At 37.8% G+C, this 27,537-nt stretch overlaps 1 protein-coding gene across 13 annotated transcripts in view; it reads left to right on the top strand.

The window, feature by feature from the left end:
* Positions 1–7,374: 7,374 nt before the first annotated feature.
* LCORL (ligand dependent nuclear receptor corepressor like) overlaps positions 7,375–27,537 on the top strand; it is a 154,319-nt gene continuing 134,156 nt past the window's right edge. For 7 of the 13 annotated variants that reach the window (XM_032494593.1, XM_032494607.1, XM_032494584.1 and 4 more), the window contains exon 1: positions 7,410–7,687. In XM_032494593.1, the coding sequence (XP_032350484.1) occupies positions 7,531–7,687 (157 nt within the window). In that variant the 5' untranslated portion in view covers positions 7,410–7,530. Of the gene's footprint in view, positions 7,688–27,537 lie in introns of all 13 variants that reach the window. The other 6 variants (XM_032494566.1, XM_032494561.1, XM_032494580.1 and 3 more) reach the window with 6 other exon arrangements.

Below are 27,537 nucleotides of genomic sequence, written 5' to 3'. Positions count from 1 at the left end.
ATCCACTGAATTTTACTTCGGAGCTTTACTGCTTGGCCTATTTGCCTGAACTATTGGTATTTTGTATTATTTTTATATCTAAATATTTTCTGCATGTTGAAACTGGGGACCCAATCCTAGCTATTATCAACAGCATGGGAAAAAATTTCAAATTCATCAGTTGTTCATATTTCAGTTCCTTAAGGCATATTGGTGGGTAAAATGATACACCTTATTCACATAAGACATTGTGGTTTATTTTGTATGAGGAGTTTTAACATGCAGAAAAGCCAAATAATAATTTCTTAATTTGAAACATAACCTCTGTAAAATGGAAACATGCCACCACCTTTTGTCATTGTCTGGACATCAGAGATAAAAAATAACTTTGGATTTAAGAGTAGGTCTTGAGAATGTTGGAGGGGGTGGAATGAAAGAATTCCTATGTCTTTCATGTTTTCTTTTAAAAAATCCCATCTTGCTACCCTTTCATTTCAATTCAGCAAAAGTCTCTTGGGTATCAACTAAGTGTAGAAACAGGTATAAAGAAATGATGAATACCCAGGTCTTGACTTTACAACCTACAGGGTGATAGAGTGGAACAATAGATACATCCATAAATAATTATAATACTTGGAAGAACATTATAAGATCCATGAGAAAAAGTATAAGTAAAGTGTTTTAAGAGCACAGAAAGAAGTATTAGACAAGCTCCGTGAGAGTAGACATCGAGAAAGTATCAGATGGCTGGCAGCAAAAACCCCAGTTTGGCTGAATGGTATATTAAATACTGCGGGATCATGCTTTTTTGTTTGTGTCACTATTTTCCCTCAAATAATCAGTAGCCACTCATGAAAATCATATAAAATACAGGTTCCTCAATTTCTGATTTTTTTCCACAAGGCAACGTTATCACCTTCTTTACTGCTTCCCAGTGTAAAACGGTCGTTAAATTTGGAAAGACGTGTTCAGTTTCCAACTCCATGATGAATTCCCAGATGTAGGTAGTGTGCTACACAAGGGGCAAGCTTTTCACTAAGATCACAAAAGTCTCTGGCCCAATGAGCGGAGTTTGATAGTAATACTTGGGACAAGTAATACTTGAAAAGAGGAAGAAAAAAAGAATGAAAAAAATGGAATAAAAATGAGAACAACAACAACAAATACAAATTCCAATTCCAACACTGACTAGCTGAGTGATGTTGGGCAAGTAAACTTCTCTGAGCCAATTTATAATTCCTTCTCTACAATATGCGGATATTAATAACACTACTTATTGTATAAGGTTATGGGAAAGGTTAAATGAATTAATACTGTATATATATGCTCAACAAATGATGGCATTATTATAGCAAAAAAAGTCAAGATTAGGAGTCAAGAAATTTGATCTAATTTGGGGCCTACTGCTTATAAATTTTGTATCTACCTAAATTGCTTATTCTCTCTGGGCCTCGATTTCCCTATCTGAAAAAGCAAGGGATTGACCTAAACAAACTGTACTCTTTCTAAACTGTAATAGCCTAGGTGCTATAGATATCATTTTTATTTGACTTTGAACTATGAAATTGGATTTAATTGGATCAAATTGCCATCATTAAGCATATAATACATTGAAATTTTATTAAAGGCTGAAATGAAAATGATAATAATGAGTTAGGCTGGGGGAATAATTTCAAGGGGACACAAAAAAGAGTAGTGATAGATCAGATGCTATTAACATGTGCCTGGATGTAAGAAAAAATAGATGGTAAAATTATTCAATTTAGATGCCAAGCTCAAAGGTACATGATTCAGTTAAAAAAAAAAAGAAAAAGGAAACATGCTCACCCTAATTTCAGTATTGGTTATCCTGACAGTTTAGGGCCTGAGTCTCCCTAAAATAGCAAAAATTGTATCTGATATAAGATATTTAGTGTGAAGAGGGTAACAGAGTGTAATAGTAATGTTTTAAAAGTATATTTTAGATTTATCTTAAAATACCCTATGGTTGAAGTAAACAAAGAACATGAACAATGAAAATGTGAGATACCACCCTGACAAGAGTGACAATATTGGACCCAATGTCATGCCCATTTTTATGTATACAAAAGGCAATTTTGTAATAGGAAATAGGTAGATATTACAGTATAAAAAATAAAGTGCATCATCATATATTTCTGCTTCTTCAATTTTTATTCCGTCCTTTGAAATGTTATCATTGTTCCCTACAAAAGATACAAAAAAGATGTTGATAATATTTGGAAATGCATCAAAAAGACAAAATCGTTAATCTATTTTATATATCTCTAATTATTTAACCATAGTATTGAAATTAAATGCATCAGCATGTATATCTGAGTTAATGGTGTCCTTACAGTCCAAACTCTCATAAGAAAAAAAAAAAACCTAAGAAATCTTGGGCTCATAAACCTGGATGAATCTAAGTTACATAAAATTTAGCATAATATGATTATGTGGCTGATTAGAAATTTTCCAGAAGGGGGCTATGTTCCATGTCCTAATAATTGGTTGATCAAATTTGTCTTTGATTTTTAGATCTCTGATCAGTGCAGTGCATTACAGTTCAGAACTAAAAAAAAAATAGCAAAGTATGATATTTTTAAAGAAGCTGATAAAGTTTACTTAAAAAAAGGCTTTTCAGCATTATGAGTAATTTTATAGTCAATTAAGTCATCTAATAGTTATAAGTTATAATTCCAAATATCTAATTCATACAAAAGGGTTTAGATTTTATTAAATTATAAAACATATATTATTTTGTATTACATGTTGTTAATTCATAATTGAATAGGTATTTTACAATCTTAACTAGTATACTGGGTTGTTTATTTTTGTTGCAAATTAAAAGAATAGCTTTCATTTTGGGTCAGTAACTCAAAAAACATGACTCATCATACACTTCTGTAATTTTAAATTTCTCTACTAGGGAAACATGGGTATTTCAAACAACTCCAATTTATTTGTATGTTTATATCATATTCTCCTAAAATGTACCTTGGATTGGGAATTGACTGCCAAATGACCATACAAATCATGAAATGTAATTTTCCCAGTGGTTAATATCTACACTTGGTACTCTATTCATGTGCTTATAAGTTTTAGATGGATAACAGTGAACTTTGATGGGTATTTATGGTGGTTTGAAGTAATGACCCTAATTTTCTGATATCTTTCTGTATCCATGCCATGAGTAAGTTTCCTCCTAGTCAGACTTTGGGCTTTGTCACATGATTTGCCTTGGCTAATGGGAGAGTAGCAAGCAAACATAAAGCAAGCAAAGACTTGAAAAGCACTTACACATTAGTGTTCACCCTCTTGTTTTGCTTGATATGCTACCACTATATAAATGAGCTCAAAGTAGTTTCTGGATAATGAGATGCATGGCTTGGCCCTTCCCATTATTCTAGCAAACAGGGAGCCAAACTCCAGACCAGAGTGAGGCCATCCTAGATCAAGCAGCTTCTAGCATTAGCAGTCCCAGCCAAGATCAGCAGGGCCTCACCAGATAAACAGAACTGCCCATTTGATATGTAGAATTTTGAGCAATAACAAATGGTTGTTCTTTTAAGTTACTAAGTTATGGATTGACTTGTTACACAGCAATAAATCAATGATACAATATGTATAGGAAACAGACAATAGAACAAAAACATCTTTCCAAAGATCATTAACATTTTTATATCATATATCTGTTGTTATATTAAAATTCCTTTACGAGTAACTAGATTTTCAGTGTAGGAGACAATCCTGGATATGACCCTCTTTCTATCCTTGATTTTATATATATCCCAAATATCTGTCAAATCAGTCAATAAATATTAGGCACCAACTAAATGCCTGGAACAGCACTAGATGGTGAGAATACAAAGGTGAATAAGCTACACTCCTATCTCTATGTTCATTGAACTCACACAAACGTCAAGTAATCAGATTATTATACTCTGTGATACTTGCCATGGAAAAGTCTTTGCTCTTCAAAGTCAAGCTGAATTCCAAAGTTAACTCTATTTGTGTATTTCATTATATCTGACCATGATCTCCTTCTTCCAGAAATTCTAGTGATATGATATTCATTAGTTCTGTTCATTAATATTTCTATTTCCCCTTCTTTGGGGGAACATGATAGCACTGCACTTTCCCCTTATGCAGTAGATTGCAAACGCGGCCACAAATCACTTCTTTCCCTCTTTCCACACTCCTTTGCAATGTGTCTTGCAGCTCTTCCTGTTAAGAGGTAGGATCTATTTCCCCATATTGACACTGGGCTTGGCCATATGATTTACTTAGGCAATGGACCTGGAGCAAATGTAACCCAAGAGGAAACTTCAAAAGTGCTTGTGCATTGAAGCTTGCTCTCTTGCTGCTCTTAGAACCCTGTGACTGCCACCATGTGAACAAGCCAGGGCTAGTCTCCTGATGATGAGGGACATCCTGGCCTGATGGCTCTGCTGTCCCGGCTGACAGCTCATCCTCAGAAACAGCTGTGTCGTTGACAGGCAGCTAATCACAAGCACCTGAGTGAGCCCAGGGCCGGCCAGCAGAACTGTCCCACTGAGCCTAATACAAATTGCCATTCCACAGAATTATGAGCTAAACAAATAGCTGATATGATAAGCTTTTAAGTTTTGGGGTGGTTTGTTATGCCCCTGAAGCTCTCTGATATACTGCTCCTGTGAAGTTAGGCATAGCCATATGATTTGCTTCACACAGTGAAATATGTCACTATTGGCAGAAGTCTTTAAGCCCTTGACCATGACTCAGCATCTCCTATGTCTTGTTATGGTGACTGGGGAACTTCCAGATGGTGGGGCTCCATAAACCTGGGGTCCTGAGTAGATATGGAACAGCTCTCCCCACCGTCCCCAATACTGATTTTTGGAGAGCATAGTTTAAGTAAGAAATATATCTTTGTATTAAACCTCTGAGAGTTTGTATTTCTATTACTGGAATATAACCTAGCCCATTCTGGCTAATACAGAATTTGGTACCCAGAAGGAGGTACAGTTATGATAGGAACCCTAAAATATCTAGCTATGACTTAGAAACTAGTGGATGGTGGCAAGGAAACTATTGTTAGAGACTGGGAAGTTGGCAATCCATGCTAGCTGTGGTAAAATATTTGCTAAAACTATTCATTCATGTCTCCCATTCTTCTGCTTTCTAAACAGAAATGTTTACCACGGTTATTTTGCTCCTATCCCACCATTGTATGTTCAGTGCACACGTGTGTGTGTGTGTGTGTGTGTGTAAGCAGGGATACTTTGTCTTTTCAAGTCTCCATAACAAGAGAAAAGTTTTTTCCTGTTCTAATACAGGGACTACTAAGCATCATCCAGAGATGCTGAACTTTGAGATTACTGCCATTACTGAACAGAATTTTTGACTGTTTCCCTTGTGTTAGGAGTGAATGTATTATAGTATAAGGAGAGTGATCTGTAAATTGGTGACTAGAACGATGGATTGCAGTAATCATTGGTGCTGTTCATCAGTAAATTTGGGTTAATTTTCCTTCTGGCAAAAAGCAGGATTATACTTCCTGCTCCCTTGAAGATAGCATGCCCATACAATTTGCTTTTGTCAATGAAATGTGAGTGGTATTGACTTGTATCACTTTTGGAAAGAACCTGTTTGCTATTCATCTTCCTTGTGCCTATCATGCATGTGGGGAAGAAATTGATTGGAGCCTCCCTAAACCATCTGGCTGCTTGGTGACAATGGCTAAATTGAAGCTCTCCCCACTCCCCCAATCCCTTCCTCCTACAGAGATGAACATGTTGATGAGCAGGAAATAATTCTGTTTTTGTTTTTTTAAACCACTAAAACTTTTGGATCTTTTGTTACTGCACCATAACCTAGCCCGTCCTAACCAATGTAGATTACTGTGAAAGTGATCAGGAAAGCTGCAGAGGCTGATCACTTGGAAATTATAATACCACTAGAATCCATAACTGAAACCATCCACTGATAATCTCAAAAGCACCTTCACTAGTGATTTCATTTGTTTCTCCAATTGTGTCGATTCTAGAAAAGATTATGAGATTTCAAATTGTTTTTTTAATTTGTGAAAATATAAAACTACTTCTTGACTACTGAGAGATAATGATGAGGAACGAATACTCTCTCCTACAAAGGAAAAAAAAAGGTGGATAAAGATAAGCTATAAAACAGGGAGGGTGGAACTGAACTCAGAATTCACAGGCGTTTCCAAGAAGAATTAAAACATAGTTCCCATAGATTGATGCATAAATTTCCCGTAATACACAGTACCTCTCAGCAAACTTTGGGTGTCTTAGCTTCAGTGCAGCCTCCTGCACATGTACAGAGAAACATGCACAACCGCTGTGGTGCAAAAGAATGTTAATGGGGTTTATATCTAATCAAAAGCTTTCTCTCTGAAGAAGTATTTTCTTCAGCGTAGCGTGGAATTCATTCCGTAACATTTGTTAAATGCTAAATCCCGTGCCACGCACTGTACTAGGTTCAGGCAAGTTAAAGACGTACAGAAAGTGTCAATGGGTCGCTGTCCTCCAGGAGTTTACTTTTTGTGGAGCATAAAAGTTCCCCCTTTGGAGTTTTCACCCAGCCACATCCAAACCCACATAAACAATTTCCTGCGAAAAGCCCCGCACCTTTTCCCTAATCTTTACAAATATTCTCTCGCTTTCCGAGATGTCATCGCCCTGGAAACTGAAGTCACTGCGAGCGAGCTCTCTCTGGATATTTGGTAGTTATTTGGGAGCAGCCGAATGACAGGCAAGCTCTTTCTCTGCAGTGGCGAGATGACACTGACCCGTCAAAAGCACTTAAAGCACGAAGCGCAGCCCGAACCTTCGAGACCAATAACTCTCGCGGCTTCCAATGCCCTTCTGTCGGAGAGCCCAAGGAAGTTAAGGCGGCTGGGTCAGACCTCGCAACACCTGCAGCGAAAGCACTATCTTGGGCACAGAGAATTGGAGGCTAAACCTACAAGCCGCCCAGCGCTGAGAAGTCCAAGGCCAACCTGCAAGGCCAAGTGTGAAAGGAGGCTAGGAACGTGCCCATCTCTGCTGGACTACAAGAACCGGCATGCACCGCGCCGCAGCGGCAAGCTCTGCTTCGGGACCCCCGCGCAAAGGGGCCTGGGAAGTGAAGTCTCCGGGCGGCCGGAGTCGTGTCGCGAAGGCAGAAGGGAAGCGTTGCTAGTCCGCTCCATTAGCACGCCGGTTCCTGGCCGGGCTCCGAGCCTCTCACTCCCGCTCAGGGTTTTCGCGGGCGGCAGGAGCAGTATGGCTCGCTTGAGTAAACTCCTGGGGGAGGGGAGAGAGGGGAGTAGTTGGGGAGGCGGGGTCAGCGGAAGCGGCAGGTTGCTTCCTTCTCCTCACGCTCGCTCCCCGCCTCTCCCTGTGGGAGCGGTGGGAGGGGGAGGGAAGGGCAGTGGGAAGGTAGTGTGACACGTGTCAATCAACCCCCCTCCGGGGGGCGCGCGCTCCGGGGCTCGCGCCGAGGGCTCGCGCCCCTGCCTCGTGCCTGCGCCGCTCGTATGTAAATGAGGGCGCGTGACGCGGGACGCAGATGGACAAGGGAAGAGAGAGAATGGCCGCTGCCGCCGCCGCTGCTGCCGCCGCCGCCGCCGCCGCCGCTCAGTGCCGGAGCCCTCGGTGCGCGGCGGAGAGGAGAGGATTCCGGCGGGAACTCGACTCTTGGCGCCACCGCCTCATGCACTGTGTAGGTAAGAGAGACACGGGCCGGGGCCCCGGCTCCGCGCGACGACGGCTGCCGCAGCCCGAGGAGTTTGTGGCTGAGGGGTTTAGTTGAATCTCCCGTTCGGGTCAGTTCAATGGGGGAGCGAGATGGGAGCGGCGGCGGCGCGGCGGCTCCGGCGCTCGCCTTTTGTCTGGGGGCTCCTCGCCCGGCGCGGTCCGCTCTCCTGCTCCTCCTCAGCTCTTGGGCTCCCCGGGAACTGTTAGTTCGGACCCGCTCGCCGAGCCCCCGAGGAAACGGCTCGCTCGCGCTCTCCCCGAAACTCCTCGGCGCCCCTCATCGCTCTCCGTCCACCCTGTCAGGAGAGAGGAAGCGGGCCGGCGGGTCGGCGCCCGGGCGGAGGGGAGCCGGCGGGCAGAGCCGGCGGGAGGAAGGCGGGCTGGTCCGCGCCCCCACCGGGCACACACACACCCCCTTCTCGCCGCCGGGGGCTGGGCCGGCCGACGCGGCCGACTTCTCGGCGACCGGGACCTGAGCGACCCCCGGGCGCTCGCGAGGCGGGGGCTGCGGCCCGGCCCGCGGGGGGCGAGGGGCGGCGGGGGCGTCGCCCGAGGGGCGGGGGCGCCCAACTCTGCCCTCTCGCGCTCGGCGGCGGCCGCGGCGGCGCAGTGTGTACCCCTTTAAGAAGGAGCCGCTCGAGCGCTGACGGTTGGGATTTGAAGTTCTTCCTCCCTCTTTGGAAGTCTGGACGGAGAGGGGGTGTTGCCATGGCGACGGCAACCCCCCTTCTCCTCGCGGACGCCCCGACGACTCTGGTCCTCTCTTACTGTCATGTGATGGACCCTTCCCTGCACAGACACGCACGTCGCCCTCCCCACCTCCCATCTCCGTCCTCCTGCTAGTTCGTCTTCCCTTTCTGTTGGGTCGGAATCGTTTTGCTTCAAACTTCTGGGCTCCGGGCTGTCATTCTGCGGGGTGCTGGGGGGTGGCGGGTGGTAGTGGGACCTCCCCACCTTGCCGCTGTCGCCTTTTTTGTCTGAGTGAGACGTGTGCGTGGAGCTGTTAATCCAGCAGGTTGGTTGAGTGGGCATCGAGGGGACCAGGCGGGTCATGGGATGGGGTGTGTTGTGAGTGTTTTGGAAGGGGTTGGTGGGTAGGAGAGCAGGAGAAGCACTAGGAAGGAAGGTTGCATTGTCTCAGTGGATAGTGGCAGCAGCTTGCTCGACTGGCGACTAAATCTTGGCATTTGGAGTTAAGGAGTAACCTTAGTGCCTTAAGAAAACAACTCTCTTACCTCGTTTCCATCTGTTCTTGCGCCACCTCGCGCCCCCTCTCCTCCCACCCCCCTCAGATTTGTTTGGTTAGCGCCTAGAAGATCTTCCTTGTTTTTCACTAGTGAAAAGGAGCTTTTGGTAGGATAAACTAGTACAACTTCAGCTCAGAAATGTGCACTGAAGAATACGATGCATATTGGAAAATGTATGAGAAGGAAGGTTGCTCTGATTAGGGGCATTTAAGTTATGCTTAATCAATGAACTGCTTTACCCTTACAAAATATGTTTTGGTCTTATCTAAGGAAGCATTCTGGGAAATAGCTTTAGGCAAGTATTCATAAGTGATTTTACCTCTTTAAAAAAGTGTAAGAAAAGTCTCACAGTACTCCTTATATAAAAATTTTAAGGATAAGTGTTGTTAGTGCTTCCTGAATACAAAATGGACCCGGTTTTTATAATTGCTTATGTAAAGATCTCTTCCACTGACAACCTGTTTGGAAATTGTTGAATTCGTTCAGATAGAATCAGGCAGGATGATAGCGTTGTAACACTGGCTCACGGTGTCATCGTGTTAAGTTTTGCCGAAGCACGCAGTGATTTGACGATGTCTTTGTCGATTATTATGATTTAGAATACTTTGGGTTTTTACTTTTTTTCTTATCTTCTTACTTAGATACAATAAGTATGGCTTTATCTCACAGAAATATTTGTGCTTTTGAAAAATAGTCAAATTTGAATTAAATTCAAAATTAATTGGATTTGATGGACAAAGGGAATTACGATATGTTTCTGTCTTACCTATTTGGATAGCAAGTAGCATTGGAGGACATTGAAAATTGAGTTCATGCTGTGCGTCTAATACGCAGTTTCTATGTTACATTTTTAACGTAACATAGGTTATATACCGTTATAAGGTATTTGAAGGGGATTTTTTTCCTGAGCTCTAACTACATTTGAGAATTGTTTCTCCTAGCCCTAGGCAGGAGACCCAATTAAGACTCATCTCCTGTTTTGTTTTTGTCGTTGTTGTTTTTACACGATACAACTCTCTTAAACAGGATATACACTTGTTGATTGGGTTTTTTCAGTATCCTATGTGTGAAGCATCTGTTCATAGTATGAATTGGGATTAAATGTATTTTGTGTAACTATTTTAAGTTACCTTTCGCTATTACTTTTGTAAACATATTTGCAAAAAAGCCATATTTTTACTTCACATATATGTATGTGTGTGAATGTATGTATATATATACTTATGTGTTGAATACTCAATGCTCTTACTGCTTGAAATTATTTTTTATAAAATATTCTTTCTGCCTTTGGGGAAGAAAATGATCCATAATTCTTATTTTTAAATGAGGTATAGAAATTGTAAGCAGCGTCTCAGGGCTGTACAGCAAATCAGTATTGAGTCAATAGTGAGGTTTCAAATCTCAGTTCTTAGCCTAAATCTTTAATCTCATTCATTTTTTAAATAGCATATATAAAAATTCTAATTTTATGGGCAAAATCTTGATTGTACTAAAGTTAAATATTAACTAGCTAAGACATTTAACTCTTGATATGGAAAATGATGTTTACCTTTCTCTGTTTGTGGAACTCATCTCTTTAGGTTAGATTTGTGGCTACTCTGTGATTTATTTCAGGTTTTTCTTTGTTTATGGTTTAATTGAAGAGTTGTCCTATAAGCTCTGTGTCTCAGTTAATAGCTTTCTTTACAGTGTGGTGCTTTTTACAGTTTTTCTGTAATCATCCTATACTGTAATTTTGAGTATGCTTATCTAACAAATGTTTGAATGCTTGTTGGGTATAGTGAATAGTATCCTACTGCTCAGCATGATATTGAGTGATAACAGATACTGTTCTGGATCTTATGCAATACATAATATAACTAGTATCTTGTAAGTCATAAAATTTAAAGCAAAGTCTAGGGTAAAAGGAATGAATTAATATATTTTAAAACATTATCAGGATTTATATAGTCTATTAGGATATTTGATCTGGGAAATAAGGCAAGTTTTTTGTTTTGTTTCTGTTTTAACTTTTAATTTTGGTATAATTTTGAAATTATGAGAAAAATTGGAATAATACAGGGAACCTCTATATACCCTTACTACATTCACCAGTTGTATTATATTTTACTTTATTTGCTGTATCATTCTTGCCTTATATCCATCTATTTTTTTTTTCTGAACCATCTGAGGGTAATCTGGAGACACACATTTTTACATCTAAATTCAGTTATATTTCCAAAAACCAAGGACATTGTCTTACCTAACCACAATGTAGTTATTAAAACCAGGAGATATAACATTTACATACTATTAATAGCACTATTATCTAATTCATAATCCATATTCAGATTTTTATCTGTTAGTCTATATTATTTATTTTTTCCCCAGCCCAGGATCATACATTGCATTTGGGCATCATATCTCTTTAGTCTCTTTACTGGAATACTTCCTCAGCCTTTCTTTTATTTATTGACCTTGACATTTTTGAAAAGTACAGGGCAGTTATTTTGTAGAATATCCCTCAGTTTGTTTGTCTGTTGTTTCTTCATGATTAGATTTGTTATGCATTTTTGGCAGGAACATCTCTGAAGAGATGTCTGACCTTCTCAGTGCATCATATCTTAAGGTTCATGATGTTGGTTTGTCCCCATTTTGGTAATGGTAGCTTTGAAAATTTAGTTAATGTGGTATTCTCCATATTTTTCCCTGAAAGTTATTATTTATCCTTTTGTAATTAATATGTAATTTGTGAAAAATACTTGGAAGACCAGGATATTTACATAGTCTCATCAAAATTTCACTCATAAGTTTTAACATCTATTCATGATGTTTCTAGCTTCATTTTATAGCTAGTAGTTGATATTCTGTCATAAAGCAGTCTTTCTCATCTCCATTATGTATTTTTTATTTATTCAGTTATTTTTATCAGTATGAATTCAGGGATTCTTATTTTATTCAGTGGTTATTAAATCCATTACTGTCATTATTTTGATTCCCAAATTGTTCCAGATTTGGCCAGTGGGAGCCTCACTGAGCTAGTTCCAGTGTTTTTTGACAAGTCACGTGTCTCCCCAACCACTCCCTGCCTAATGATCTTTTTGAGCACTTCCTTCCTGCCAAAACAAGATATTCTGGGTTCATCTTGTACTTTACCTGTCCTGGCCCTGACATCAGCTATTTTTCCAAGGAGTTTTCCATTCTTTTTAGTGGGAAACAAATAAATAAATTAATTAATTAATAAATTTATTTTAAAGCTATTCTACAGTTCCTTTCCCCACCCCCATTTTTTTATTTAAATAAAGTATAGTCAGCTTAGAATGTTGCATCAATCTCTGGTGTACAGCACAGTGTTTCAGCCACACATACACATACATATATTCCTTTTCATATTCTTTTTCATTATAGGTTAACTACAGGATATTGAGTGTAGTACCCTGTGCTATACAGTAGAAACTTGTTGGAAAATACATTTAGATACCAAGATCTGAACAGTAGGTTTCAGGACTGTTGTTTAGTTCTGTTTTTCTGATACAGAACCTCATCATCAGTGTAACTGATTTGCCTAAGGTTACAACAGTCAAATGACAAAAGGCTTGATTAGAATGATTCTATAAACTCCAGCGTCTTTCCAACATACCATTGTTGTCCAGTGAAAATATAATGGGTGCCAAATATATAATTTAAAATTTACTAGTGACCACATTTAAAAACACATTTGATTTAGCCCAATATATTAAAAATATTTTAACATTAACCCATATAAAATTGTTGAGTTGGCTTACATTCTTTTAAAAATATTAAGTCTTTGAAATCAATTTTTTTTAAGCATATAGCAATCTCAGTTTGGACTAGCTACATTTCAGGTGCTTAGTAGACTCATGGCAAGTGGATACCACATTGGACAGCACAGTTCTGTAGTGTGGTGGCTTCATCCAGCTTTTCTTTTTTAATTGAGTTATAGTCAGTTTACAATGTTGTGTCAATTTCCAGTGTAGAGCACAATTTTTCAGTTATACATTATCATACGTATATTGATTGTCACATTCTTTTTCACTGTGAACTACCACAAGATCTTATATATATATTTCCCTGTGCTATACAGTGTAATCTTGTTTATCTATTCTACATATGCCTGTCAGTATCTACAAATTTTGAACTCCCAGTCTGTCCCTTCCCACCTCCCTCCCCCCTGGCAACCACAAGTTTGTATTCTATGTCTGTGAACCTGTTTCTGTTTTGTATTTATGTTCCTTTTTTGGATTCCACATATAAGCGATCTCATATGGTATTTTTCTTTCTTTTTTCTGGCTTCACTTAGAATGACATTCTCCAGGAACATCCATGTTGCTGCAAATGGCATTATGTTGTCAGTTTTTATGGCTGAATAGTATTCCATTGTATAAATATACCGCCTCTTCTTTATCCAGTCATCTGTTGATGGACATTTAGGCTGTTTCCATGTCTTGGCTATTGTAAATAGTGCTGCTGTGAACACTGGGGTGCAGGTGTCTTTTTAAAGTAGGGTTCCTTCTGGATATATGCCCAGGAGGGGGATTCCTGGGTCATATGATAAGTCTATTCCTAGTCTTTTGAGTTATCTCCATACTGTTTTCCACAGTGGCTGCACCAAACTGCATTCCCACCAGCAGTGTAGGAGGGTTCCCTTTTCTCCAACAGCCTTTCTAGCATTTGCCATTTGTGGGCTTTTGAATGATGGCCATTCCAGCTGGTGTGAGGTGATACCTCATTGTAGTTTTGATTTGCATTTCTCTGATAATTAGTGATACTGAGATTTTCTTCATGTGCCTATTGATAATTTGTATTTCTTCCTTGGAGAATTTCTTGTTTAGGTCTTCTGCTCAGTTTTGGATTGGGTTTTCAGCCAACTCTTGATGGTACCACTTATTTCAAATCTGTTGATACTAACCAAACCTATAGCTTTCCCCAGATCTTTTATTTGAATAATACAATACAGTGAATAAGAACATAGGCTCTAGGGGAAAAAAAAAAAAAAAGACCATAGGCTCTGGAGCTAGACTACCTGTGTTTGAATCTGAGCTGTTACTGCCGACCTGTGTGGACACTTTACTTATCCTCTCTGTACTTCAGTTTCTTTTCTGTAAATTGAAGATAATGAGACTGAAAATTGTGTTGATGTTTGTTAACATGTGTCTGCCGTATAGAAAGCATTCCAAATGTTAGCTATTGTTATTATGATTGTTTTACGCAGGTTGTTAGCAGCTTTAAGCTTTTTTTTTTTTTTTTGGCCAATACAGTCTTTCTGGTGGGAATGCTTTTGAACAATGAAAAGATCATGAGGCATGTTAGAGGAAAAGACGGTAAGGGCTGGAAAGATCTATATTTTAGTATATTCTTGAGCCACAGGGTCATAGAGCTTAAGAATCAAGTATAATCACTTAACCTAATCTTGGCTTTTTTTACATATGAGGAGAACAAAAGACATTTGATGCCATTTTGTATTTTAGGAATGTTTTGGCTTAGTAGTAACCGAATACAAGAAATTAATTTAAAATCATTAACAAAATCTGTATCATACTAGATCATCCTAAAGCTGCTTTTTGTTGGTACCTACTCTGCCCTCTTCCTGACAAATCACATGACTGTCTTAGAGCTCTGCATTCTGCAAGGATTTAGAGTGAACTTTCTTCCAGCTACCTGCTGCATTTATCATCAGCATTATCAGTATCAGAGGGTATTCTCTTCCTCTCTTTTTAACCTGTGAAGAAGTTATGGGAGCACTTCATAGAGCTGTAACACTTGAAGTTGGGGTAGTTCAGGTAAATAAAGTTCTAGATGATCAACTTGACCCTTCTTTCTGGATGCTGCTTGCCTCCTACCCTCTTTATTTCCCCGACTAACTTCCACCTCATCTTGTCACTATTGCCGTGTAAACCCTAGAAGAGTAGATTTGCTTAGAAATCTGGATTTGATGAAAACTGTGATGGATGAGTCAACTACAGGTCAACTACCCCAGATATTTGGTTGAACATCCATTTTTTTCAAACACTGACAAATTTTTTATCCATTTAAAAAGATGTAAATCATAGTACTGTCTAATAATATGCATCAGGCAAATGGATTCTGTGATGATCTTGTGTAGTTGAGCAGTTAAGACATATAACCAAACTTCTCTGTAAAATAGGCATATTGGAATTCTGCATGTAAAATTTGAGATTCTGTGTACTTTTGGATTATTGTATACTTGGAAGTTCTGCCATCCTTAGGACCAAGCAGTGTATGAATTTTGTGTATTTGCAGATGTTAGAAACAGGCTGTAGTCTAGTCTGAGCATATCACTTGTTAGCCTCCTTTCTGTATGGTGCTGTCTCTTCCTGTCCATGCTACTTCCCTTTGCTGGCTATACATGTGTACCCCTCCCTGCTTGGCTGTGTACTATGATAAGTTGCTATAATGTTCCCGACTTGTCTTTCAACCCTGGATCTTTTATTCTTATACCACTGCACAGTCTTGGGAGGAGCAACAAAAGCATGTAGATTTTTGGATATGCATGCAGTTTTTTCTTCCTTATTAGTAAATCCAGTTTTTCAATTATGGTATCATATATTACTGGGGTGTGACACTATGTCTTTTTCTGTTTTGATAATACTCCTTCTTTGTGGTGTGGGGGGGTGTGTGTCTGTGTAATATGGCCAGCATTCATGGGTGAGAGATAAAATTTGGTTAGAGCACCACATTCATTTGGGGGACTCATTTAATTTTATTAGAGTGCATGCATAGGGGCTGAATCTATTATTGAGTAATAATGTCAAAAATTTTATTCAGCACAGAATATAGATACAAGAATGTAAATAGGCTCAGACCAACCTACTACTACCATTATGAAACTAATTAAGGTAACAATGCCATATTTGTATTTGAAAAATGGCACTTTGTTCTTAATTAAAGCTAAATAAAAATTTGTTTTGAGAATTTTTGTGTTTTCTAGAAAATAACTTACAATGAAGAATCACTTTTCTATATCTCATCTCCTTTCCTTTCATATAGTTTTTGCATTAATTAGCAACAACCCTATCCTACTTACTTGCTTCTTCTTTTTTCTTTACCTTGATCTGTTGCCAGGTTATTACTACTTTCTTCACAGTATCTCTCGGATTCAGTTTTTCTGATGGAGTAGTAAGCACTTGGGCAGATTCAGGTAAAATTCTAGTTTATATCAGTATCTGCATTGCTAATTTTACTGTCCTTCAGTCTAGCTTATAATCTGCGTTTAATCATTATTTGAAATAGCTTCTTTGATTTTGCAGTTTACAAAGCAGTAGTGGTTCCCAATATGTCCGTTTTCATCAAATAAAAGCTCCTAACCATATTCAGTTAGTTAACCATAGTCTACCAGGCTTATTTTTCCCTATTTGCCTAGTTTCTTCTTTAGAAACTATTTTCATCTGCTTTTACTTCTGTTTTGTACACATTGCCCCAAATCTAGAGTATCTTATTAATCATAACAGCTACCCTGAATCCTCAGTCACCTTTAAAATCCACCTGTACCCTGGAGTCTTTTCTAAAGTATTTATAGAAGAACAAGGTTGAGATCTTTCTCTGTTAATTCATTTTGGCCAATTCTTTTCTGATGGATATGTGTAAATTGTGTATGGAGGAAAATAACTTTCTCCAGTAGTCTTCATATTTGAATAGTAAACCATTTAGTAAACAGTTTAGGGATAAGGGACTAAGTCTTGACACATGGTAAAAAGACTAAGAATTGAAAGAACACAGTTCCATTTTGGCCTTTACCATCCTAACATTAGGCACAAGTCATTTCACTTTTCACAGATGGGAGTCTGTGAAACTAGGTTAATACCTGTCCTTAAATGTTCACTATTTTTTTGTTTTTTATGAAAGGCTCTGTAATACTTATACGGTAGTGGTTTCTGGACTAAAGATATAGATTAAGGAATTACTAGTATAAAGATGACATTTAAATCCGTGGAAATGGATGAGATCACCTAATGTAGTATACAGTATAGATTAACTCATAGTATAACTGCAGAGGAGTGGAATACTCAGTACCATGCCTTAAGGAACCTTAATTAACCTTTGGATGGAGGAAGAGAAGCCTCAAAGTAAGACCACTGGACTTCTACACTGAAAAGTAAGGCCATTGACTAAGTAGGAAAACTGGGAGAGGTGGTATGACCAAATCTAAGAGAGAAGAGTGTTACTATAAGGAGGGATTGTTAACATGTTGATAAAATGTCAAGTACCATTAAATAGGGAAGCGTACGTTGTTTTTGGCAACATGGAGGTTCTTGGTGACTTAGACTAGATAAATTTCAGCAGGGTGATGGGGATGGAAACTATGTTATAATAGATTTAAAAGTAAGATGTGTGTAAGTGGAGGAAATATTTGTAGCAGACTACACATTTGAGAAGTTACATTCTGAGGAAAAACAAATAGAGCAGTAATTGGAAGGATCTGAGGTCTAGGGATGTTTGTTTTATAGATGGCCAATAAGATGGGGAATACTTTTTTGAACTGATAATATTCATGGTTACTTATATGTTATTTAAGCTGAGGCTTGATAGCAACAAAATATTGAGAGAGAAGTTAGATAAATAGGATGGGCTTGTCTTAAATCAGTGAATGTGAACTCTAAATTTGTTACTTTTTTCCTTCAAAACATATTTTCCTAATTAAGTTCATCACTAAGATAGAATATGTGTGGCATTTATTAGTGCATTACACATTTTAAAAGAATGATTTTTTCCAATGAATTTACTATTGTCAGTCATCAAATATCTCGAGTCTTATTGTGTGTTGGTTAATTACAGTGTAATTGTATATTTATTCCTTAACTAGGTTCTGAGCTAGAAATGGACTTAGGAATCACAGATCAAAATACTAGCTTTTTAGACAGTAGGGTTGTATTAAAGAACCTGGCTTGTAACTAATGGCAGATTAAACAATATCACCCTGAACTGAACTTATCAACCTACCAAAGACAGAACAGCTGGAGCTGTAGGCCTCTTCTAAAATTCAAGGACACTCCACCCCATGTGGTTGGCTTATTGGTAGATATGACCATCTAGGCAGCATGAGCAGTAGGCTTGAGCATGCATGAAAAAATGACCTTTAAAACATTAATCTATCGCATAGGAACAACTCAGGATGTTGCTAGTACTAGTCATTCCTCTTTCCTTTGGTAGGATGAATAAGGGGTAGAGAAAAGGGCACAAGCTTCTTCCAGGATACTTCCCCCAAGAATATGAGAAGTATTAGACGAGGTGGGAACTGGAGTTTGGTAAAAAAGCTAATTCCTACACTAGGAACAGGATTTAGGCTTTGCTTTTAAAGAGCTCGCAATAATCAGGGATGTTAAATATTAGAGTTGGCATAATATAATGGAAAGACATGGGAGAGAGCAATTAGTTTTGATTTGAAGGATCTGAAGTGACTAGGCTTCAAAGGATTGAGTGAAAGCAGGAATTGGCAAACTTTTTTTGTAAAGGGCTGCATGAAAATATTTTAGGCTTAGTAGGCCATATGGTCTCTATTGCAGCTCCTCCACTCTGCTGTTGCAGTGTAGAGGCAGTGTATAAATGAAAGCGCATGGCTGTATTCCAGTAAAAAATTATTTACAAAAATAGGCAGATTTGGCCTACAGGCCATAGTGCTGATCTCTAAGTTAAATGATCCACAGGAAAGTAGGGTGGAAGGAGTGGGCTGAGGGATAGTATAAGCAAAGGTATAGAAGTCTAAATCATATGTATTCTGAAAATATTCAGCACTCCAGTGTCATTGGAGTATAGGGTGGAGGTAGGAAGTGGGACCGAAAATATAAATTATGGCATCTATGAGGAGGGAATTATGAGCCTTTGAAGTTTGTTTTTTAATGGCTAATAAGCTTGATCAGATAAGTCAGCTTATTTTCATTTTGAACATCTGCTGTTGGTTCAGGTTTGAGGGGGTTTTTGTTTGTAGTAGTTTAAGAAGCTCAAATTGAAGCAGCCCTTTTAAGTCAAAACTGGGAAAATGAGCAGTCTCCACTTCAGTATATTAATTAAGATATTGGATTGCTGAAGTACTCTCAGATTGCACCCTTCTTTTTTGCCTGGGTGCTGAACAATTTGAAAATTAAAACAAAGAGAAAGATCAAAGCAGGATATCACTTTTGTTACTAATAAAGGCCAACTTAGAGAAATAACTTGGTGAGAGTCAGGTGGTCTGGCATAGGCCAATTTATTCACCCAGTTCTAGGCATACTAAGCAGGCTGAGCAGAATATGAGCTCTCTGCAGGTAGCTCACTCCCAAAGGTGTACTCAGTTATTCTTTACAAAATCACCAATCATATCAGTCACTTCAGTTCCCTAGGGGTGAAGAGAGGCTCAGATGGTGTTTATAATGCATCCTTCCTTATAGAAACAGGAAGCAGGGAAAAGGTGTTACTCCTCTAACTATCAGTGCTAATTTTTGCAGAGTTGTATCTGGGCATAAGTGTACTGGAAGCAGTACAACTGTCATTATACTGAAAACAAGTCAAACTTATCTATTCTGGATGTTTTAAAAAATATTTAATTCTAGTGTTTGGAACACCCATATTTTTTAAACAATCAAAATAGGGTTTTTTTTTAATGAACTGAATTTTCTGTAGGCCCATGTAAGATACTTTATTTGACTAGAAAAGAGAGAAGACTTCCTTCATCAATTTTCAATTGATTTTTTCAAGTTTAGAAAGAATTAGTTAAAAGAGGAGAGCACTGTTTCTTTAAGTGGAAAAAGCAGATACTTTGACAAATAGATTATCCTTTTAATTAACTCTGATTATGGGTGCTTATGCAGTTTATTCACTGGTATCCTTTTTTTTTTTAATGTCATCAGTTCATTTTTTTTTGTCCTCTTCCTCTTCCCTTTCTGGACGTTTTAGTACTAAAACCGTCAGGTGGAGCCAAACAAAAGTAAGTATCCACACTGAATGGGATATGTGGGAGGAGGAGCCATGTCCTCTTGAAGGAGTGGGATGTCAGAACCTGGAAGAGGTGAGGTGGGTCGCTGTGTGAGTTGATGGAGCTGGAGGCGTGAGGAGCAATCTGCATCGGAGGGCACACTAGGATAAGGTGTTTGAGCTGAAGCAGGGTCAGTATGGTATCCTTGAAGGAGGATAACTTGGTACAGGATAAGAGGATGATGAGGACACCTACTTGGGTGGGGGGTGGGGGAGGGGTGGGGCAGCGGAAAGTCATCCTTGTAGGAGAGTAGCCTGATTCGGGTGTATTGAGCCTTGGGTTGGGTGAGGTGGGATTCCGTGCATGGAAGCATCCCAGTGCAAGGTCAGAGCCTGAGGGATGGGGGAAGAAAGCATCCCAGTGGAGGGTGAGCTCGATATATGGGATGTTAGTGCCCAAGCAGGATGAGGAGGATATTCTTGTAGGAGGAGTACCAGGCACAAGGAATAGGGGCCTGAGCAAGGTGGGGAGGTTATACCCTGGGAGAAGATGTGGGGATATTGGGGCAGTGAGGGATAAGGAGAGCATCTATGGGGGACAGGGAAGCAGCCACAATAAGAGATTAGTAAATACAGGAAAACTGGTCAAATAAGTAAACATTAAGGATAATGGGAGTCTGGCCTTTCACTGTCTGAGAAGAGAGTTTCCAGTATGGAAATGGAAAAAACTAGAATGCTCTCTGTAGTGTTGGATTGGAAAAGAGGTATTGGTATGAACTCATGGTTTTAATTATACATAGATGTAGAATATAAAAATATACACGTATGCCCTATACTGTGCACTGAGAAGGGGCCTAGGAGCAGTGACACCCCAATAGCAGTGAGCATAACGTATCATTGTTAATTTCCTGATTTTAATGTTTGTATTTATAAGAGAATGCCTTATAGAAAATGCTTCTTAAAGAATTAAAGGGTGATGGGATATCATGTAGGCCAGTTTACTCTCAAATAGTTGGAAGAGTAAAAGTTCTTACCATATGTAAATTTAAGATTGTTATGAAGTAAAAATAAATTTTTAAAAGCAGTGTCATTAATCTTAATATTACATTGTCTTGAATTAATCACTTTCAGCCCTTTTCATAGTTGATGCTATATAAATTGTCTTGCAGACTTTTCAACACTAAGGAATTGCCCTTTGAAATAATGACAGCTAATATCTTTTGAGTGCTTACCATGTGTCAGACACTGTGGTAAGCTTTTATGTGTTTTAATCACATTTAATTTTCACATGTGAAATAGTACAATTTTTATCTTCATTTTACAGATGAGAAAACCAAGGTTTAGAGAAGCTGACTTGCCTAAGACTTCCCATCTAGGAAATATGAAGATAGAATTCACATCTAAGTCAATATTACTCTTTTGGTCAAACCTAGTTCAAAAATGAGCAAGTCTCATCCTTCCTGCTTCGTGGTCAGATAGTTGCATTTAAAACTTCAGTACCAGAGCTGTCCTGTTTTATTTTAGAACTTTGAATTTTGGGACTAGGGAAAAGTATTCTGGGTTTAGACTTCCTTGGCCTTTTGTTCCTGGCCCTGGAATAAGAGAGACCCAAAGAATTCTGTATTTGAATGCACATATATTAGAGTTAAGGGTTCCCTTGAGATGGATTAATCAGGGAATAATACCCCGCAATTTCTTGGTCGTAAAATTGGGAATGGAGGGCGATAAGAACATGGAGTAGTGGAGCATAGATTACTAATGTTAAGTTTTAGTCTGGATATAAAGTTAATCCTCTATCCCAATTCCAGAAATGATCCCCTTTCAATTTCTTTTGAACTTTTCCTAAGAATGGCAAATGATCAAATAGAAAATAGCTGATGACAATTTGTTTCATTTTAATTCTCTTTGCCTGTGCTCCCCATACCCATTTAGAGTATAGGAAAGTAGTGCCCTGGTAAAATACGTGTTTGTTTTTTGTAACACACCAATATTCAGCCTAATCAGTACTATTTTTCTCCTTTGCCTTGCTTCTTGACCTTTAAGTATTTCTGTTCTAGCATAGGTAGTACTTATGAATGGGAAAATTTCCCTAAAACTACACATTGGCTTACTTATCTAACCTCACTATCTTCATTCTTCTCCTCAGTCTGAACCCACAGATCTTTTTTATCTCCATCACAGACTGAATTTTTGCTGACCCTCTCATTCTTTAGACCTATTCTAAAATTGTTCTTTTATTTTTTATCAAGAATAATTGAATTTTCAGTGTTGAAGGAAGCATGGCCATCTGCTGTAATCCTTTCATGCATCTCTTTTCTCCTCATAATTTTTTTCAGTAATTATTTATGGGCCAGGCGTTGTGCTAGGGGATTTGGATGCATTAGATTGTCTTTGTGAAGCACAGTCTTGTAGTGAAGACAGACCTCTCCTACTATAAAGTATGATAAATGATATAATAGAAGCGTATACACTATTGTGATATAGAGGAGGAGAGTGATCAGGTTTCTTTGTATGGGTACAGGAATGGTCAAGGATGGTTATGGGACATGAGAAGAGAAAAGAGAAATAGAAGCTGAATCATAGAGAAACTCTGAAGCAGAATATAATAGTAATTATTTTATTTTAAATTATTTTATTTTACTGTGGATTAGACATTAAACTCTTACACTAGAATCCATTCGATTTTCACAACAGTCACGTAAGTAGGAACTATTTTCATCATCCTTGCTTTACACATAAGGAAATTAAGTAACTTATAGGTAATGGAAAACCATTGAAGGATTGGTTTTCAAGCCTAGGAGTGACGTAGTCTAATTTGTGATTTTTTTAAGATTACGCTGCCAGTAGAGTAATAGGAGAATAGGACAGGCAAATCAATCAGGGGGTTGTCAAGATAGGCCAACCAAGAAATAATGAGGGTTTGAAATAAGAGTAGTGGGTGAAACAGAGGGAGGGAAAGAATTCAAAAGATATGAGGCATTACAGTCAACAGGTTTTAGTCATTGATGAGCTATGGGCATACAGAAAAAGAAAGAAGAATAGAGAATCATTTCCAGACTTCTGTTTAAGAGGCCTAATTGGATTCTGGGACCACTCTCCAGGGTGGGACACAGAGCAGTTTTATATTTGAGGAAGCAGAGTCAATATATAGGCTTCTCAATATCTGGGATCAACACATCAGGGTTTGCTAATTTGCCTTAAGCCAGTTGTGGCAAGGGTATGTACAGCAGGACCTCTAAGGAAACCATTCATACAATGGAACATAGCAGACTATAAATTCTGAGCTTTCATAGCTCAGAGGCTCTTACTTCTGCAGGTATGAGGTGACACCCCTGCATTCTTGTACTCTTAACATTGGAAGGTACAGTAGTGGCTTTGGAGCTTGATTATTATTGTGTGTGTGGTTTTATTTTTTAACCCAAAATTTTATCCCTTATTATCTGTCAGGAAAATATAGCCTAGACAGACTATATTTTTTGTTTGATATGGAATAATTTTATAATAAATAATAAGTAATTTAGACAGACTTCTTCAAGTCATTTTTCACAAATTGTGTTGAAGTTGGTAGAATAAATGAATATGGTTCATTGTAGGTTATAGATCTCCAAAGCATAAAATGATTACTTCTTCAAACAAAACCCTGAACATTTCTCTGACCTTCATTTTTTCTATCTCCTCCCAGTTGCTAGCCTATCTCATTATTTGATTTACTTGATCTCTCTTCACTTGTATGTCTTAACACGTATCCTAAACATATCTAAAACTGAATTCTTGATCTCCCTCTGCCAAATACCAAATCTGTTCCTCTAGTTTTTTTCATCCCATTATATGTAATTTCTCAAGTCAGACACCTTGAAGTCCTCTTTCACTTATTCTCTATCTCTATATGCATTTCACCAATTATTATTTATTATACTTCCAAATACATCTTATATCCATCCTTTTCCCTCCATTTCCACTCCAGTCTAAATCATCTTTACTTTTTTGCCTGGGCCACTGTAATGATTGTTAATGGTTCTGCTCTGATTCTTCTTTAGTTTAACCTTCTGTGCTGCAGACAACAATTTGATGAAGCCTTTGCTCTATTCACAACCCAGCGATGACTTCCTTTTGCACTGGAGGCAAAAACATGGAAGTCTGATATATTCTGTTTTTTTTGAAAATTGTTACAGCCTGCCCAAAAGTTGCAATATGGCGAACACCATGAGAGTACAAAAATTGGCTTGAAGCCAGATTGTGAATTTTTTTTTTTTTTTCCTTTTCAGGAGTTAGTCCTTATTCTGATACTTAATTGAGAGTCAATTGACATTTTTGTTGGTTTGCTTTTAAGAGGCGAGGTTCACAGGAATTCCACTTTCCACATTCTGTTCAGTAAATTTACTATTGAAATTCTCTATTTTATACCAATCCTCTGCAAATATTGATTACTCTTTCTCTGGGGAAATATCAGAAGTAGCTTTTCCAGGAGAATATTTGAAGACTTGGACATAATTTTTAAAATTGTTATGGGAAATTTTAAATATATAAAAAAGAAGAAAGCATAATGAATCTCCATATTTTTGTGACTTCTTTTATAATAGTATTGCAGATTCTGGACTAATTTTTAAAATTAGAATTTGTATTAGAACAAAACATTTTATATGTTGGTTGTCTGAATGCAATAATCAAGCCATTCCAAGTTCTAACATAAATACGTATTTTGTTGCGATAGTTGTGGGTTTATGCCAGAGTTATGAAAAATATTGTGACATTGATATCTCACTGCTTGCTTTTAGGCTTAATATAAACTTTTTTTGGTTGTATGTGGTTTGATTTGAGCCAAAAAGAAAATGAGTTCTAGACTCTCACTCTCCTACTATTCCTCTCCTCTCTCCTCATTCCATCTTTTTTGTTCTGCCTTTTGAATGGCTGTAAAACGAATAAGAAACCATTGCTGCTTGTATCCAGATCTATCTGACATTTTATATTCATCAAACAAATCAAAGAAGGTACTGCTTATTAGTAGATTTGTTGCATATGTTGAAGAGCAGTACATTGTTTTTAATCTTGTAGAGCCATTGAATTAACAGTAATATAGCTAATGTATCAAAATGTCTCAGAGCATTCACTGCATTTGATTGTTGGTAAAATAAAAATAACTTACTAAAAATGTTTTCACATTAATGTTATAATATTTGTTAGCACTCATAATAATTTGGTACTTACAGTTTGGTCTTGGGTCTTTATTCAGATCCACATCAAATTAATTTATGGCTTGGAAAATCTGAATTTTAGGAGATATGGATAGATAGAGATCTGTAGAGACATAGATGTATATACAGATATCTAGGTGTATATACATACACACATATGTGTATAATTTGTTGTCAGTAATAATAATTGTGATGATTCCAAGAGTCTTTTTTTGAAGTATTTTTAGTTTAATTTTAATGAACAGTTGAGGAGAATTCCTGTCGCTATTTGTGTGCTTAAAGTCACAATTATATTTAATTAAGATTTTTTTGCAGTAAATTATGAATTTGGAGTCCCTTTTATTCTAGGTGTCGCTTATTAGCTGTGTAAGCTTTAAAAAGTTATAGGCTATTCTCTCAAAAGTTGTTACATCTTACTGATTTTCAAATCAGTTCTTTCATTCTTTCTTTGTACTGGACCTCTCTGCAAGATTTGTTGACAGCCTCTTTCTCTTGACATCTTTTTTTTAAGTTTTACATCTTTGGATAATTTTCCTAAGCTCAAATGTGATCATGTTACTCTCTTTGTAAAATTGTTCATTGGTTCCCCACTAACCTTAGGATAAAGTCTATAAATTCATAATGTGGTTTAGGAAAAGCCCAGCATAACCTGCACCTCTGTTCTGTAGCCTTTTTTGTCATCCTTGAGCACTACCACCAAGCAGCTGCATTAGTAGTAAAGTAATAATAGCTAACATTTATTAAACACCTATTAATACTTGTGCCAGATATATGCTTTACACATATTCTGTCCTTTAATCCTCACAGTAATCTTGAGTATAGGTATCATAGTTCGCATTTTATAGAGGAGTCATGCTGAGCCCTTTTTGGGTTCTCAAGTACTGTGATTTTGGCTTTTGCATTTGTTTCTTTCCTTCGGGATTACCAGTAACTACTCTTCATTTCTTCTTTTTGTAAACTTTTAAAAGTCATAACTACATAGAGAAAAGTATATAGATCATAAACTTATACTTCAGTGAACAAAAAAGAACATAACTCTTGTAACCACCACCAGATCAAGAAATAGAACCTCTGAGAAGTCACCTCATAACCCCTCTTAATTAATCTCTCCTCTAAAGATGAATAGTTTTCTAACTTCTTAACACTATAAGTTATTTTTGCCTATTTTCAGAAACTTTACTTAAATGGAGTTATATAGCATTTGTTCTCTGTATCTAGCTTCTTTAACTCATTATGTTTATGCAGTTCATTCACGTGGACTTCTGTAGATGGTTTATTCATTTTCGTTGCTCTATAATATTCTAATATGTAAATATGTGATAATTTAAGATTTGGGGTTGTTTCCAGTTTACATTATTACAAACAATATAATTAACATTCTTTTTGGCAGGGGGGTGTGTAATTAGGTTGGTTTGTTTGTTTGTTTTAATGGAGGTACTAGGGATTGGACCCAGGACCTTGTGCATGCTAGGCAGGCACTCTACTACTGAGCTATACCCTCCTTCCTTAGTTAACCTTTTTTTCAATACTCATTCTTTTATTGCTAAAAAAAAATAACAAACATAAACTTAATGGAAATTGGATAATATATACTTAATTACTCTCTGCCCTTGTTTTATCCTCTTCAATTAAATATATAGAGTTACCTTTAAAGTAGATTATTATCAAGTTATGTTGAAATTTCTTAATTTGTCAGGCACTGTGTTGTCCCTTTTGTACTTTCTATCATGCAAAGTATCTTTGGAAATTTTCTTTTTAACTTGTGACACATTTAATAACCTTATATGTGGCAAATGATATTATTTGTCCTTTGAGGGTGGTGGTGTATTTTGGACATAGCCAAAAGACATTTGGAGCCAAGACAGTAATTTTATGAATGATACACTGTGTCAGAAGTCAGTTGAGATTTCAAGGAACATAGACTTGTCTTCCCTGTCCCTATCCCCTTGTGGCTTTGAAAACTATTCTTTTTGCAGAATTAAGTCACTGAATTCAGGTAGGGTTATTAAGCCACCGAGATAAGCCAGAGTTTATAGTGTATTTTGCCTTTGAGGTCTTTTGCCTTAAAAGCTGGTTACTTCTGCAAGTTACTTATCTTGTACTTAATTTGTATTTGAGCATTATTTCCTTAATTTTTGACAGTGGGTTTTTTTTTTCATTTTTAGCCTTTTTCTTCTTGAATTTGTCTTCTCAGCAATTAAAATTTTCATCTTTCCTTTGATCACCATGCCATTACTAACACCCTTCCCCAAATTAAATACTGAAGATAATGTACCTTCTACCATCTTCTCTCACTTTCTCTTAGGCTTTAATTAGTTCTCTCTTCTTGCTCATCTCAGGCATCCTATATAATGATTATTGAGCTTGTCTGCTGTTTGTCTTTTTTCCCCATTAAACTATGACCTTAAGGCAGGTGTTCATTAGAAGTTTAACAAAAATTTTTTTTGAAGACTTTGTCACCTATTTTAGTCTTCT

This window comes from Camelus ferus, chromosome 2, assembly GCF_009834535.1.
Source record: "Camelus ferus isolate YT-003-E chromosome 2, BCGSAC_Cfer_1.0, whole genome shotgun sequence".
Taxonomy (NCBI): domain Eukaryota; kingdom Metazoa; phylum Chordata; class Mammalia; order Artiodactyla; family Camelidae; genus Camelus; species Camelus ferus.
Note: the sequence above shows the minus strand (reverse complement) of the source record. Positions and strands in the feature narration are given on the sequence as shown.